Raw genomic sequence first — 18,120 nt, 5'->3', positions numbered from 1 at the left:
ATTTATTTTACCTTTATTTGCTGGATTTACAACTTGTCTCGTAAATGTTTGCAACCTTACGACATAGGTTGATCTTTTGATTTCAGACCCCTTTGACCCAAATTATGTCGGAATCTACCAGGGATAGATCAGGTTTGAATGCACCTTAATCTTCCCAACTTTGCTGAAGGGAGTGAACATTTCAAAGAACGTTTCGATTAAAATAGGGAATTCCTGGTGTATTCATTGCCTTGTGACACGGCTGATACCGCAACGCAACTGCGGATCGCACGAGCTATTTAGTACGATCATCCGATTTTTGTAAATGGTCAGTTGCACAATGATCACTATGTAAAGGGTAGTAGGTCATCCCGTCTCTTGTTTAGCATTAGTTGCATCAGTTACAGTATGTTGTGCTTTGGGGGATGTTGATTAGTTAAGGGCCACTGGTTGGCCTGTCCGTCAACCCTTTCGGTTATGAGTGATTGGCGAACTGTTAGCAGGAAGGTTCTTTCCGTCATCTATCTTTAGACAACTCAAAAGACCGGTCAAAGTACACTCCGTATAAACGCCATAAAATAAGTTTGGCCCTCACTGGCATCGAGCCTGCAGATCGGAAACACGGAGTTGTCCTCCTTGCGTTTTATTTTAGGGGGCTGTGTGGAACTGTGACTAACGTACAGGGTGGTGAGATGGGAAAATGACTGTTGGTGGGGGTACGGCTTATGCATTAAAATCCAAGCAGCGGTCGAAATTTACGTAAAACGCATGCAGACACTTGGTAAGTCTGTTCTCATTCTTTGCGTGCTTTGGAAATGTACCAAACCGACGTTCCAATGGGCCATTTTTTTGCATTCGACATAACCTTGATGATTTGCCTAGGGTGAATGGTCTGCAAATCACCTCATGGGTTTAATGGAGGGGCGTGGTACAACGTCTCGTCAATATAACAAAAGAATAGGGCGACGAAACCATTGTACCATTCCAACTCTATGAGTATTTCTGATAAAAACTTGGCATTAACAGACGATTTCAGTCTCAACGTAAACCCGGTAAACTGACACAGCTTTGAACAATTCCACATTGTCAATGAATGAATGAATATAGATAGAATATATAGAGAATTCCCAACAAACATCGGGGTCCCGTCAGTGATTTGGCGTACCTTTTACGTATGGCTTAGTTGTTTACTATAGGGTACACGTTGCAGCAAATACGTGAAGACACGTACAATATATAATCACATAAACCTAATCGCATGAAATGTGCCAACAACACTTTCATACCTATATAAATATTCAACCGATGCATAAAATCTGTGTTAGCACATTTGAATGGGCAAACTGACCTGATAGGTTACTCAAATATTGTGTAATTTAAAATCTGGGAATCTAACGTAGACTTGTGTAACGCATAACCAAATGTTTTTTTTTTTTTACATTTCGGAATGCGTGCCAGTCTCTTTACATGATTGGTTATCCCAATAAATCGATCGTCGCTGTTGATTATACAACGACTACCTCTCCCAACCAAGATCATGCATTCCCAGTTCGTACACGATTGGTGTAGTTTATATGTTTTATATGCCTGTCTACAAGATACATATAATTGAGGTACCACTCCATTCTTATTGCAATAGTGTTACGTTACTTGTATCCAATACAAAGTACGCCGATGTTGCTCATGTACAGTCAGCGTTCCTGTAAGAGGAGCCATCTTGTCGTCAATATTGTTTTGGTCTGTGAGAGATTTAAGCTATGAACCACTTTCTAGACCACTTTCCCGGAAGTCGAAGGCATACCGTTTTGGGGTGTAACTTAAACTTGTACGCGTTTGCAAAATATAATTCCCTTCCATCGACTAAATAAAAATAGCGTGTTTGTATTCTCCGCCATTACAATGCAGGAATATTTTTGCACCCCAGTCCTCGCTACTTCCGGGAAAATGGTCTATTTTGACATCAAAAACACTTCGTCGATAGAGGGCGGGTAGTTTTGGAAAGGTCTAATAGTATTGGGCATACAGCCTGAGTGAAACATTGATGTATCACGTGTTTTAATGCGTCATGTCTAGCTTTACCGTAACACTGATACTAGAACTAGTAAACAATCGAATTTTGAAATGAATTAAAGCGCTGCGAAGCGTTCCAATACAGACCAGAAATAAAAATTGACCCTGTAACTAGCATACCTTCGTTGGTGGCAATCCCATCTAAATGTCTTCTCTATGGTGAGAATAACACGCTTTTAATTTATTTTCCAGTATTTCCAGTAAACATGGGCTTGGTTCTGGCAATATATATTTGGTTATCGTGTTTACATCGAGTCGCTTTAAATTCGAGTGTCTTTATTTTCACTGAAAATCTATGAATTTACTGTCACATGTACTGGTGACTAATTACCGAGCAAATATTTCTAAATGACATGAGTTTCGATTTATACTGACCCCGACCCCCACCGGCAGATATAATGTCATGTCCCTGATCCGTATGTGATGAGTGTGACTATTACCTTCACATCGACTGTATGTCGTCCGATATGTCTTCAGATATTCGTAAGATAAGTCTTACGATATTCTGGTCGTTTGTATAAATTGGTCGATCTATAACCCCCGGGCAATTAGCTCATTCTCAGTTTGTTCACAGATCGTAAACGTTTATGCCGTACCTGACATGACCCAGATTTACCATTTGAGCTTGTTCTCAAGGGAGCAATTCGAAAACCTATCCTACCGTTTGCCAAAGCATGGAGATTATAATACAATTATACTTCTAAGGGACACAGTGACGTTTACGCGAAGACGAATGGCCCTATTCTCGACGAAGTACAGTAACAGTGATGTGAAATTCTCCAGGGAAGAGCTCCAAAAATAGGAAGGGCAAGGAAGCAATAAGATGGGGGTACGCATCATAGCGTTATAAATCCTTCCATAATACGTATATTACATGCTTTCCCAACATGTTCTTGCCATAAATAACGCAGTTAACGCCCCCTTCTTTGTCTACAATACGTTCAGCTAATAAGTATAACAGTGTGTCACGCCATGGTGCAAGACTACGTCAATGGTGGCGCACCACTCCATACTACTAACGAGCATGCGTGGGATTGCTCTATCATGCCATCCCAGAATTACCATCTCGGGAATATGGTCTGCAGGTCCTCATTCTGAGTTATTAGTACGATCGCTGTTGTCAGAGGGCGCAGCTCAAACTCATGTATTTTTCCCGATTCAAAGATTTAAAACTGGTACACATGTACGCTTTTGGCATTTCGCATTCACAGACGAAGAGACGTTCATGCTACCGCCTTACTACGGACCTTTTGCAAAGTCGGGCGGTGTGATTGGCTAGACGTGTAATATTCTGCGATACATCGGCAAAAAACATTTATGCATTGGTGGTTTCCGAGGATCATTCGAAGAATAACTTATTATCTACTGTGCTCCCTGGATTTACAATCTCTAGACTATAACATATAACATAAACCGACTACAAGTAGGTGAGTCCGAATTCTGGTTGACTTTTAGACAGTTCAACGTTTCTCCTATATCGGATAGAGAGAATAGCGACGACTTTCTTTCATTCGTGTCGATATTGAGGCTTATGTTCAATTGTTCGCATACTTTTTCCAAGGCGCTCTATTTTTAGCACTGTATTCTGTTTTGAGCTTCTACCATGCGTTGTAATTATATGTGTCAGCATTTAGTGAATTTACCATCTATAATGTTTGACCTATGGTGGTACGAGGTTACATATACTTCCACAAACGGCCCATACCGTCGACCTAATGTCAATCTGTTTTGCTTGTTGAACCAAAGACAATATTGTCTTCGGTTTAAGTACGAATCTTCGCCGTTTTATGATGTCCACTGTTTGTGGAAATGGTAATAACAATATGCGTGCTTTACCCCCATGGTGAGTATTTATAGTTTGACAGTACGTCCATGCCTGGGGTGTTTTACCTGGATGATATCCGGTCGTTGTTGGGCCATACGAATGGACATTCTCCAAAACTCGTGATATTTGCGTGAGTGTCTTTTGTCAGGCGCTTCACACACGATGAAATACACGTCAAACCCTATTGTCTATTGTGATAGGGTCCATCTCTAAATGCCCAAGTTCAAAGCAGTCTGCTAAAAATCACGTGCTAAGTGGCAACTTTCAACAAAGCACAGTGGTATCAAAACGAAAAATAAGTTGTTAAACAAGATAGTCAAGCATTCGTTGTGCATTCAATATATTAACATTAGATATGAACACGTATCGAATATAATTTATACCAGGGCCGGATCGACCAAACTGTTTTGGGGCCGGAACGTCCAAACCAGGGCCGGAACATCTTTTTTTTTTTACCAGGGCCGCAACAAACCAGGGCCGGATCGTCTAGAAATCGGCACAGTCACTCTACTCCAAAGCTACTCGTTCACACTTTTTAACACCAGCGCTTCCTAACCGTCCTAGTAGAGTGACTGTGAACAAAGCGAAAATTATATGTCTACACAATCTGTATACATTCGAGGTGGACGTCAGTGGCTAGCGTTCTCGCCACGGTGTGTAATTATTCATGCAATAATTATTCGATTTTTATCCTATTCGACAAGGTTCACTTTCGCGCATTGCCCTGATTGTACCGGTAGTTGTCAAATGGAGGTTTCCCTGCCACGTGCTTGTTTCGTCTTCAACATTGACCGCGTAGAATAATGTTTTCAAATCACATTCTTACCATTTCTCGACAACTATTACGGCATTGTCATACTCCTGTTTGAATTGCACATAATGTCACTATGAGAAATTACGTTTCTTCGTTTAAACATAGGGGGTAGAGAAGGTCTGACACAAAGTGTTAAAACACATTTCTGTAGTAGAGATTGACAGTCTTCCTAGTCTGCTAAATTGTTAAACAATATACAGGAAGTCTGCAACTATTGCCTAGCTTGTGTATGTCTATTTTAGTGAAAAGTACCTGTTGATCCAAAACTCTTCTTGTGTCGGTCTTTAGTCAATGTGATGGTGTTTTAGTCATTTATGACATACTTTGAAGTTGTGTTATTAAATTTGTCATTTTCAGATATTATCGACATAGAAGATGATAGATCTATGGTTCCTCCCATAAAGTTGTGTAAAACAAATGTCACTTAGCTGTGGGTCCACATTTCTTCTTGTGTCGATTGTTAGTCTTCTTGGGGTTATTTTAGTTATTTCTGACATACTTTTGGTCATTAAATTTTCATATATTAGAAAAACAAAAATAGTAAATATAAGTTTAAAAATAAGTGACTTTGAATTTTGGTCTTATCATGGAGCTCCATGATCTCAAAATAATTCAATTGTGGATAACAAGCATAAATTGGCGAGAACACTTTTGCAACGGTTGAACCATTTTGAGATATGTTGATTTATAATTATCACCACGCGCACCAGAACCCATCTAATTAATTAATCAATACAAATTCATATTATTTCTGTGAAGACATCAATGGCGTTATGAGATTTATTGCGGTTTGATCATTTCACTGGGTCACCGCGATTACTAGATACCGTGATTAAAATGACAAACTTTTAACTTATTATTTATATTCCACCAATGTGTCACGTCTATAAATGTGATTAAATGAGAGATAGTTTTAATTTTTGCAAGGCGGTCTAAAATACCTGATATCCTCGGGGGCGGAGCTACGTCACGGACGTTCTACGTTGCTAAGACGCGCACCACTGTACCACGTATTTCTATGGGCTTTGTGCGCGCTGCTGTGGAACGCTGGTGGAGCCGGTGAAAACTCGAGAAAACAACACAAACTCAACTTTGAAGGAATCCTGAACAACCAAATTCATATATGTTACACACGTAGGGCTAATCTTGTTACACTGTTCAGGGGACTCTCAACAACCATCGCAAAGTACCGTTTTCTGCGAGTTTTTGGTCTTTGTTTTCACCGCGAGGGTTGCCAGGCGGTAGAAAATGCCCGGATGTCCGCCCCCGAGGATACCACAATTTTCTGTTTTTAAAGGTATACCCAAACATGAATAACAAATTAGGCTAAAACTTTCTGTCAACTAAAATCTACAAACAAGTTTTTTTTTACACATATCAATATTGCCGATAACTACATGAATAAACTTCACCATGCCGCCGCTAGATATTTTACTTCACCATAGTTGCAAGTAGAACATTTCAGATACTGTATTGCAATTGTACATGGTTGTTGGTTCTTTTAAGTCTTTTACGTCTCTCAAAAATACGTTTAAGACGAAGAGAGTAACCGCCACAAAGCGACAGGAAACTGTCAAGTGTACACGTGTTATGTCGTGAACTGGTCAATGATCTCGTGGTATACTCGCCTCTGAGGGGGGGGGGGTAATAAAGGCCACGTCTCCTTCCCGCCACGAATGTTATTTAACATCGTACATACATTTTTCGCATTTTTGAACTTGGTCATTACTTCACTCTGTTTTCCAGTCCGCAATATGTTAGCCAGCGATGGTAAGTTATTTTATGGTCGAACGTCAGAGACGGAGTGCAATACGGTTACATATTGATGTATCTGAATATCAAGCTCATCAAAATGATTATCTTTGTTTCTTTCTGAAAATCTCTTATTTTGTTTGGATTGCGTGGAGCCTAAATCCGATTAAGGATGTAGTACAGGTTTCTCGGGATTGAAACACCTAATTTTACTTTTTTATTATTGTTTCTGTGGATGTGTCATGAATTTGTTTTCGCGTATCTGTTGACCGACTTAATTAACTGATTATTAGCGAATTGCTGTGTTATGTCTGTATCGTTTAGGTCTATTTGAAGTTTTGGACGGAACTTGGCTCACTGATTTGGAACTAATTACCAGATAACCGCCGCTTTTTAGACTACTCATTCTGACAGTTGGTATCCATAGTTATTAATGTAGTGAACGATTAATCAAAAGATATGACGTATTCAGTACTTAGTGTGATTGGCTTTATGATTGAAGGTTACGCCCTAGAGTCTTTTTACTGTTTTGTAATTGGTTAGAGTTTTGAAAATGAATAAAGAGAGTTTGAGTTGGTCTTGGCAAGTACTCTACGAGAGACGCAGTAGAGAGAGTGCAGTCGAGTCCAGTCCAGGGGCGAGCCTTGAGGCAGTCCAGTCTTGGGCGAGTCTTGGTTCAGCCTTAAGAGAGTCTTGGGGACTTTTTCCCCAGGGCGCTGTGTCTTATAGAGTGCTCGATTGACCGACTAAGACGAGAGCTGAAACGTATTTCGTTGTGTGTGTCTTATTTGACTGTAAAGTTAAAGTGACTTTCCCGATCCCGTACCTCAATGGGACGCGATAGAGAGACGAGACGAGATTCCCCCCTGACAGTGTGGAGACCCCGAGAGAAGAGAGAATTACCCCCTGATACGTGGTGGAGAATCCGGGCATTGCGTCTTACGCACATTGACATCCTGTGAAGAGAAGTGAATGGCGAAGATGTGTCTTTCTTGTGAACCGAACTAACTGGCTCGATGGCAGAGACGACTCAGAAACTGCGCTTGACGACTAACGGCTTTACCCGAACGGCACCGATGTACAACGCTGAAGAGATGAAGACTTCTGAACCCCTTATGAAGGACGAATATCGTATAGGACTGTATAATTAAGAATTGAGCGACATTAAAGACAAGAAGATGATAAAGAACGACCCGGACTAATGCGACAAGAGAAGAGACGCTTATAGACTTTGATTAGAACTTTAGCTATCTGTGTATTGCTTAGAGAACCGCTGGTTGGACACTGTAACTGACACTGTATAACTCAGGACGTTGAACTCTTTTCCACAACCCTAACCCTATTGTTCAGTAATGTAATGTATTGCTTGCTTTTCCTATCGTTTTTTCTTACCGTTTCTTTTAGTGATGTTGAATTGTATGTATGTAAGCGCCCAGATCTTTGTTTTGAACTGATATTTAGTGACGTGCGAGGTCCTTTATAACGATTTAAGCGCATTTCAGTGGACAAGTATTTGCAACACAGTGTTTTGAGTTTTGTGGAGTTTTTATGGTGTTTTAATGAGTTTATGAGTACGGATATGATGGGGAAAATGATGCCCCCACGTGTTTTTTTAAAGAGTTTTGAGATTTGTCGAATACAGAGATATCGACGTTTTAAGAGTTGTTTGTGTTTATGTGTTGTTTCCGGAATACTTCTGACGCTTTTTGAGTTGATAGCACCTTTGTAACGTTTTTTAATGTTTTTTTGAGGTGAGAGTTTGGTGCGCTTATATACGTATTGTTTGATAACGCAAGCTTTTGTTCATGATTGACAGAATTATATGTGACTTAGTAGTTTCTATCGTTTCACTTTTCCCCGTCTTATTTGCCAGAGGAGTAATGTTTTATATAGCGGCTTTGTCTTTGCATTCCGTTACGACGCCGTATGACTTTTGTTCAGATTAACGACTTTTGAGTTCAGTTGAAGTTTATAAGCGTATATGACAGGAGTTTGATTAATAGCTTTTTATTCATTGTTTATTAGTTACCGCTTTGCAATGCTTTAACCGAGAGACGCATCCCTGGTAATCACGTGATCATGCTGTCGACTGCAGCGATTGGCTGATCGCTTGGTTACACCGCCACGCCTTAGTTTTTTCTGACCTTTTGATATAGAGTTTGTAACCTTAGTAACGGAGAAAGTGAAGCGACGGGTTATCTCAGCGAACTGTTTGAGAAAAGTGAGTCGATTGGTAGCCTTTCCCTTTTTTTTGATTCATAACCGTTGATATTTGAGACTTTATAACCATTGAATTTAGACTTTATAATCATTGTACTTAATTAGTGTGTTTTACTCTTTTTGATTTATACCTTTTATTATTAGTATTGTATTTAACCCGTATGACGATGAGTGGCTGACGGTATCTTTGATTTGTGAACGTGCAATGCCGAGAGGCATATCTCAGTTTGGGTGAAGGGATGTGTCATGAATTTGTTTTCGCGTATCTGTTGACCGACTTAATTAACTGATTATTAGCGAATTGCTGTGTTATGTCTGTCATTGTTTAGGTCTATTTGAAGTTTTGGACGGAACTTGGCTCAGTGATTTGGAACTAATTACCAGATAACCGCCGCTTTTTAGACTACTCATTCTGACAGTTGGTATCCATAGTTATTAATGTAGTGAACGATTAATCAAAAGACATGACGTATTCAGTACTTAGTGTAATTGGCTTTATGATTGAAGGTTACGCCCTAGAGTCTTTTTACTGTTTTGTAATTGGTTAGAGTTTTGAAAATGAATAAAGAGAGTTTGAGTTGGTCTTGGCAAGTACTCTACGAGAGACGCAGTAGAGAGAGTGCAATCGAGTCCAGTCCAGGGGCGAGCCTTGAGGCAGTCCAGTCTTGGGCGAGTCTTGGTTCAGCCTTAAGAGAGTCTTGGGGACTTTTTCCCCAGGGCGCTGTGTCTTATAGAGTGCTCGATTGACCGACTAAGACGAGAGCTGAAACGTATTTCGTTGTGTGTGTTTTATTTGACTGTAAAGTTAAAGTGACTTTCCCGATCCCGTACCTCAAGGGAACGCGATAGAGAGACGAGACGAGATTCCCCCCTGACAGTGTGGAGACCCCGAGAGAAGAGAGAATTACCCCTTGATAGATGTCTTGCTTTACGTCAAAATATAATTTGGATGGGCCAGTCTACATAATAGCACTATCATAATCGTGTATGAATAATCAACGCAGAACCATATACATGTATCTGGTATAATTTTAAAAGTAAACATACAACAGATAAAAACCTAAAAATTATAATATTTGTGGTTGATCGTATAGATCAAATTACTCAACGCTATTTCACTGGTAAGTGTAAGTGTTAGAATTATAATAAATATGCTCGAACTAAGTCATTTGATAATAACGACGATCGTTTGTTTTTATTTATTTTAGCCAAGTAGCTGGAAATATATTTGTATACTGGCAAGACTGTGTAATTATGGATTTGGACTTGAGCCAGGTGGTTTCCCCTAATTACGGGGTGCTGGACAGTTTTGAGGACACTTATGGACATTTATTGAACCACAGACCTCATCATGTCGGCGACTACACTCTCAATCCCTTAGTCCTGAGTATTTTGGATACACTACCGCAAAGCATGCCGGAATCATCGTTCAATGAAATTTCGCCACCCGACAGGGTTGCTGGTTTGTCTGATATTTTAGTCGATCGAACTGATCACATTCCAGATCTTATGCAAATGGAAATGTCGTCATTTTTACCGGCCGCGTTCCATGACGACGTAATGAGTGACGATCCATTGTACAGTGCGAGGCATACAGACTTATGCCGAGATCTCGACTCTGAAGATGTTTCTATGTCAACACTGACTAAAACGATCAATTCATTGAATAATGAAATACATCGCCTTCATAACCAGAATACACACAGTGTTTCGCCTGTTTGCCAACTCGATGAAACGATGTCCTTACCAACGCCATTATCATCATCGGTTAACCAATCACGGAGCACATCCCCGGTAATGGCGGCGTATATCGAACTTTCAAACTCTGTGTCGCCGTCGCCAACACTTCCCCAATCATCTGACGAAACCATAGCGACCCTATCACGTGAAACGAATACAAAATCCGGTCCCTGGACCGAACATATACCATTAAGCTCAAACGTGGCAATCCAATCCCCTTCCGATCCGCCATCACCAAGGACGCTCCATGTGACACATACGTCATCAATCCCACACCAAACTTCGACTGTCAGATTACCATTTTACGTAGCTGCCGACCAGGCAGTAAAAATGGAAACTAATTATTCGATAAAGCTCGAGTGTGCAGGGGGAACGGAGATTTCTAATTCACAGCATGTACAGAACGGATCTGTAAGTGGCATGGACGGGATTAAAAGAATGACATCTGACGATAGCGACATATCGACACGAACATTGAGTTCAGATTACAATACCCAGCTCTGTGTGACCATCGTCGCTCCCGTGACTGTCAATGAAATGCTGGACGGACCTCGGAAAAAGACAAAGCAAAAACGCGGCAAGAACCTACCATGCGCAGTGTGCGGAGACATGGCTCAGTGTTTTCACTATGGTGTGGCCGCATGTGAGGGCTGCAAGGGTTTTTTTAAGGTAATGACAAGTTACTGTTTAGTTGCGCCATCTAGCGGCGACGCACTGGTATGATGAGTAAATAATGCTGGAAAGCATGTATGTTGGTTCGGGTGGCAAAATATAGAAAGCGTCTAAAAGAAACAGCAGTAATGTTATACATGATGATCCGTTATTTTCAAAGGTTTACGTAACATCAAAACTTCTTTGCCAGAGGGTGCGGTGGGAGTTCTTTAATAATATACATATTATACAATTAAATTGGGGCGTTGGAGGGTTAAGGGTTATTAAGTCAACTTATCTCACAGGTTAATTCAGCGAGATACGTAGACGAGATGGTATGTTAAAAATTTTAAGAAAGCATCAAACTCGTATCGAATTTTCTAATTTCAGAGAACAGTACAAAAAAGTTCTCGATACCTGTGTTTGGAGAAGCAGAGTTGTCGAGTAGACAAACGAAGGAGGAACCACTGCCAGTATTGTCGATTTCAGAAATGCCTCGAGGTTGGAATGATGAAGGATGGTGAGTAGGAAATACGATATTCAGAGCGACAAAACAATACACATGATTGTTGATGTTGCGAATTTGGGATGCTGAATTGTTCGAGTTACGGACATCGAGTTACAAACATCGAGTTACAAAAACATCGAGTTACAAAAATGATCATGCCCATATTTTAGAAGCCGGGTCGGTCAACTGTTAATTAAAGTACGAGCTGTTAAATTCAGACGCTCAATAAAAACAATCAAACAAACGCGAAGCTTTGTTAACTGGAAATTGAACATTGAGTTACGATTTGGGTGTAGTTTTGCAAAAGTGGGCGTGGTCATTTTTTAACCCGGTGTTTTCGTAACTCGGTGACCGTAACAATTCAGCATCTCAGCGGATTAAGGAAGAGCGCACACCAACACAGTAATCACGCGTATCCTATAATGCAATGGGACAATGACGTTTTTGTTTAACCAGTTTTCGAGAGTTCACGTCAAGCCATCATACACTCACGTAGGGCACTAGATATTTTTTGGCCTTGATTGTTTTGTTTCTTGCTATTAATAATCACCTACATAACTAACAATAACATTCAAAAGACTGAACACTTAACAAAGCATGCTGGGATGGTGCCAACATTGTATCGATCTATCGTCTTTACGCCGCTACACTGTTCGATATGCGACATGTACAAGACGTGCAAAATACGTTGTTTGTCGAATCATGCGGAATGCGCCTTGGTTTCTGATCCTTGTTACTGCTACTATTACAAAACTGAATTAAGGCTGCAATCTAATACTGTAAAATACTTATTTTTATCTGGAATTAATTTTCGCTGAAAAAACGTTTTGGGTGTTTTGTATGGATTTTATTTTCACTGAATCATTGCTTCAGTGAAAATAGCGAAAATAAAGTATTTTACAGTATACGACTTTTTTTTCAAATTGACAGTTGTTCGTAAGGATGGCTTGAAAGGACGTCGAGGGCGCCTGCCAAGCACCGACAGACGACAATCTCATGGAACGATTAACTCTCCGTCGTCGCCGATTAGTCTGATCACTCAGCTTGTCCGGGCATATCTTGATACCTCTCCGACAACGTCATCATTGGACTACAGTCAAGTGAGTATGACGTCACATATGACGTAATCAGCTTGTACTGAAAAATACAATATAGCAGTAATGTACACGTATTTTCATCAGTTTGAAACCACGCCATGATAATTATTTTTTCTTGCAGTTTCAAGAACCCCCGAAAGTAAAAACGGTGGAATGGAAAACCTCGATGTTGGTATCGAAACCGAGCGATCCCCATGAGAGATTACATCAATTCTATGACAACTTGTGCGCATCATTTCATTTAATCCGACTGTGGAGTGAGAAGATACCCGGATGGAATGATCTTCAACGCCAAGACAGAGACTTACTTTTACAGACAGCAACACTGGAAGTGTTTATACTTCGAGTCGCCTATAGGTACGTAAATGTACAGCCCGGGCCAATGAGTCCGGGCCGTTTTACAACGGCAAGTTGCGCCCTCTTTCGACGGGCGACAGAAACACACACCCAATACATACATGTGTAATCACCTACCACTTGTTACATTCCCTCAACACCGTTCAGCTTAGATAATTCAGTGGTAATGATTTGGATGATCTAATGAAACTAGTTGAGTCCCGAGTTTTGCGAATAGGAAAATGAAAATGTATTTCAAAATGGAGGAGGAAGACGCACTCTAACTATCGAATCAAAGACAACTGTCTTTATGAGAGGACAACCTCGATCTGAAGCTCCGCTAGAACACTCTTTCTAGAGCTACCTGCGGGTTTGAATCTTTTTTGGTGATTAATCCCAGATAATTAAAATTGCCGCACAATATAATGAGGTGACGTCATATCCTCTAAGCTCTAACAACTATGTTACACAAGAATAGAAGGGTGGTTGGGGTATAAGTTCTTAAAACAGGAGGGTCGTCACCTGCGCACGCGCGGGAATTGAGTCCCAAGCGACGATAACAACACAGGCGCAAAACGCAAAGGCTCATAGGTAGAGGCTTGTTTGTAAACAGTGACACGCTATGGCCATCTGACGCATGAAATCATTTTCTCAAATTCTGACAACAGATTCTATGACGTCATACTTTACCCATAATCCTTTGCTTGAAAATCAAGATGGCTGACTACATAATACTGATGAAAAGTTGAATATCTAGAGAATGAAAAGTGATATAAAAAAACTGTAAATTGCATTCTCCTACATTTGTGGAGCTTTTTCTACAGGTGTCATTATGTTGTTTGGATTGATGTTTCCTTTAACATATTGAATAAAAAATGGTAAATCTTTTGCAGGTATCGCCCTATTAAACAACATGTCGTGTTTTGTAACGGTAAAGTTCATCATCGTTGCCAGGCAATGCTAGGATTTGGAGAGTGGCTGAACTACATCATCGATTTCTGTGAACAGGTACACAAGATGGATATCGATATCTCGACGTTTGCTTGCCTCAATGTTCTCACTTTAGTAACAGGTAAGTGAATACACGAGGTTCTGTGATGACGTCACTATCCGAATGCGTTATCCAAGCGGATTATGCACATGTCAACCATTTTGGTTTACCATCGTTCATATGTCATGTAATATAATCACTAAAGCAATCCAACACTTCGTCATTTACTACAAAATCATTATTTTGGTGAATAATTATTGTAAAATTTGTAACATTTTTTTAAATCATACACGCTTCATTTATACAATGGGATTTTATCACTCACAGTTACTAGTGATGACATAATAGGCCATTTGCCGTTTACTGCGAGATCTCGCGTTATGCGTGAAATCAAACGTAAAAACTGGACAAAGGTCATGGCGTCGTGGTGACAAACATCGCGTGGAATTCGACAAACGCGAAAGTATTTTGGGGTATATTTCCACGCTTAATACTGTGCTGTTCACATTTGATGATGGTGAATTTCAATGAAGTAAACGCAATATTCCCCTGTCAAAGATCGACCGTTCAATGTGAGCTACGAAATATAAAAGAAATTGGATTTGAAAATCAATTTTTGCGGCAGGCATTCAGCGCGCGTCTTTCACGCAACTTGCGAGATCTCGCAGTTGAACAGAAAATCACCTATTGTACGTACGTACGTTGGTTTGACGTCATGCCATGCATCCAATCGTCTTTACTGTGATAGTAACATTGTGGTATACTTATTCCAGAACGTCATGGACTAGAATATCCCAAGCAGGTTGAAATGCTACAAGACTCCATCATCGAGTCACTGCAGGACCACCTCATGAACAGTGCCGCTACTGAAAACAGGGATAACTACTTGTCGAAGTTGCTGTTATTGATCCCGGAACTGCGCACGCTCAGTAAACAGGGTCTACATCGCTTGTACTACCTCAAACTAGAGGGTGGCATTCCTGCCCCACCTATGGTGAATAAAATGTTCCAGCCCGATTTGCCATATTAGGATGGACGTCACGTCACGTATGCTATATTTGCACTGACAAAAGATTGCGTAATTCCGACTGGCGACTTTTTTTCTGACGACGACTCTCACACTTTCTAATTTGTACATATTTATACGTAATTGAGTAAAAAATCAAAAGAATTACCTGAGCTGGGTCGCTTTAAAGCAGGGGAGTCGTCACCTGCGCATGCGTCAGATGGCCATGGCGTGTCATTGTAAACAAACAAGCGTTTACCCATGAGCCTTTGCGTTTTTAGCGTGTCTTGTTGTCATCGCTTGGGACTCAATTCCCGCGCGTGCGCAGGTGACGACGCTCCCGCTTTAAGTTATATCAGTACGGGATTACTACTGTATATGTTAACGCGAATGTAATTGATCATATTGGCGAAACACAGCTACCCATACTGCCAATGGTTTCTAGGAATGTAACTTCGGTCACATACTTGTGAACACTAAAGTTGTCACGTAACGCAAATTTCGTGTAAACAAACAAACGACGTTGAATCTGAGGTGTGAATCTGGACTCTCAACCACGCCATTAACGGCAGTAATCAGCCGAGGCTTGGAAAATGACAACTGAGAGGAACTTGAGTCTAAATGCCAAGAACTAATTCATTTTGCAATATATGAGGTTATTCATAATTGGCACAGCTTATTTTCGAGAAAATTATGGTTTTATTTTGAATTAGTGAATTGTTATTTTTTCAGTAACAGAACGTTTTTCACATAGGTTGCTATGATGGAGATGCCGTATCTCAAAGTGTAAGCCGGTGACATTGGGGGGGGGGGTAACTAATATAACGTGACTTATGCGTTGCATTTAATTATCCAGAAATATTCCAAAAAAAAGTTACAAAAATGCTACTTAACTTTTTCGTTTTATGAAATTTTCAAATAACATTTGACTTTTTTTGTAACACTGTAACACTAAATAATTTTTGTATCATGGAAATAAAGATACGTGATTATAGAATAAACAAACGAATATATTTTTTAAGTTGTCATGCAATTTATTACATACTTTCTCAACAATTATGAGTAGGACTCTACCTTAATGAAATGGTATGCCAGAATGTTTTTAGTTTTTAAATCGGTCAGTAATTTATTGAAAAGTCATCTGCGGCTATAAAGCACAAAGTTTAAAAGAACCCCATTTTCCGAAATATTCACAAATAACACTATAATAGCCTCCCGTATATATCAAATCACTGGATGTGTACATTTTTTTTTTAGTTTTACACTAAACAAACAATCCAAACAACTCTATTGCGGCCGAGATTGATTTTGTCTCTACCTGCCTACTCGATCCCGACCGTTCACACACATTTGGATACATGCCGACCTGGTTCCAATGTTAAGTCGAGATTTCTAATGTGAACGCCATTATTGTATACTACTGCTAGACTAACATTAAATGGTTTAGGTGACTGATCATTAATTCTTGCGATCCCGGCATTCAAGATTTTAAAACCATATGATGCATGGATTTTGTCTTATTCGACAGGGTTGAGATCGTGTACATTTTTAATACACCAATAATGTCCTTATGAATATGTATGCTGCTCTGTTATATGGTGAACTTGATATAATCTTAAAGACTTTCCGTTTTCGACATTGTGAAATTCTTTCGTTTTTTATGCAGAAAAATAGTGTTTTTCCAAGTAAAATCATATTCATTAAATTTATTGTTCATACATGAGTTGTTGAACACACTACATAGTTTGTAATTTTATTCAGCTTCTTTCAGTCATAATTCAAGACAAATAAAAAACAAAAATATAGGAATATAGCAAATTATCTTTTTTTGTAATATTTTTGTGTAATCGTTAATTATGAAAATTATTTATGAGTGGAATTATTCCTAATATAAATTTCTGAATAATCTTGTCAAGATCTTTTTTTTCAGATGCCCCCCCCCAAAAAAAAAAAACGAAATAATTTCACAATGTCGAAATCGTGAGGTCTTTATCGTAGTGTTTGCTATTTAGATTTGTGCCACGCTAATGTAGTCGGGTTATTTCTCGAATATTTGTGTGAAATCAATGTTCAGAGAAATAACCACTTGAAATAAGTCGCGCCCACTAAACGAAAATGCGCAACTGTGACGTCAGTTATAATGAGTAACGACAATGTCGTTCGAATAGACAGCTATGTGCGGTTGTGTAACCGTATGTCCGAGAATATAGCAACTACTAGAACGACAATATGCTTTTAATTGACAAGACTACACAGATCAAATCAATCGACGATGTGAATGACGTTCCTTAGCTCCGTTACGCCACTGAAGCTCTTCTTTTTTGACAAATTACGAAATGATTTGCGCGCGTGAACCAAACAATTCGTGAGGTTCCCGACCCATTCTTCTATATGTCCGTATGCCTGGGAATGATTTCCCGATTTAAGAGTTTAAAATTAATGATGTCACAAATTATGTGGGTAAAGTTGGTTGAGTTTTGCATTACAAATTTCGATGAAAAGGACACCGTATTCCAAATCCAAACATCCTAAATCTGAAATTAATATAGTAGTACACCATACAGTTTTAAACCTTTAAGTTCCAAAGATTTTATTCTATATTTTAACACCTTCAAGTTTGTGAAATATCATGTTTATTATTGGTCACCTAAAGAAAACTATGAAACATTAACAAACATTTATATATCCCCGAAATTATTTGTTGGAATATCAATTCACCTATTACTCGCAGAGGGCGCACTGCGAAATTAGTAGGCCAACAGCGCTACCACGTTCTGTATTTATTCAAAATAAAAAAAATGGGTACTGCAATTAAATGTTGATTTAATATTGGAATGATATTATATTGTTGAAGGTATGGAATTTTTGTTTAATACTCTTTAAACAATTATCTGTCACTATTACTATGTTATGAATGTGTTACTATGATTTTCACTTTACAAAGACTAAACAAAAAATACAAATGTATATTATTGTCTATGTTATGACGGAGACTTTGGATTTTCCCATTACACACGGTGTTCGCTTTTTCACCTACTCAGCAAGTTATATTTGTTTGTACGCTATATTCAACCGCCGATTTCTAAATAATAACATATTTACTTCATGTCAATAAACTAATTATATTATAT

General features: G+C 39.3%; 1 protein-coding gene across 1 annotated transcript; it reads left to right on the top strand.

Annotated features, from left to right (window-relative positions):
* The first annotated feature begins 9,914 nt into the window (after window positions 1-9,914).
* Window positions 9,915-15,013, top strand: LOC100371439 (nuclear receptor subfamily 4 group A member 1-like). The gene is made up of 6 exons (XM_002741260.3): window positions 9,915-11,069; window positions 11,442-11,571; window positions 12,490-12,659; window positions 12,778-13,013; window positions 13,886-14,064; window positions 14,757-15,013. The coding sequence occupies exons 1-6, from the start codon at window positions 9,915-9,917 to the stop codon at window positions 15,011-15,013; spliced, it is 2,127 nt and encodes a 708-aa protein (XP_002741306.1).
* The last annotated feature ends 3,107 nt before the right edge of the window (window positions 15,014-18,120 follow it).

The sequence above is a fragment of the Saccoglossus kowalevskii genome, chromosome 22 (assembly GCF_978046115.1).
Source record: "Saccoglossus kowalevskii chromosome 22, keSacKowa6.1, whole genome shotgun sequence".
NCBI lineage: Eukaryota > Metazoa > Hemichordata > Enteropneusta > Harrimaniidae > Saccoglossus > Saccoglossus kowalevskii.
The sequence above is the reverse complement of the archived record's forward strand: the minus strand, read 5'-3'. Positions and strand labels throughout refer to the sequence as shown.

Excerpts from the sequence above, each read along its gene's own strand:
- LOC100371439 (XM_002741260.3), top strand. The coding sequence starts at position 9,915 with ATGGATTTGGACTTGAGCCAGGTGGTTTCCCCTAATTACGGGGTGCTG. Across the intron at positions 11,070-11,441 it reads GCTGCAAGGGTTTTTTTAAG|AGAACAGTACAAAAAAGTTC; the intron begins GTAATGACAAGT and ends TTCTAATTTCAG. Across the intron at positions 14,065-14,756 it reads TGTTCTCACTTTAGTAACAG|AACGTCATGGACTAGAATAT; the intron begins GTAAGTGAATAC and ends TACTTATTCCAG.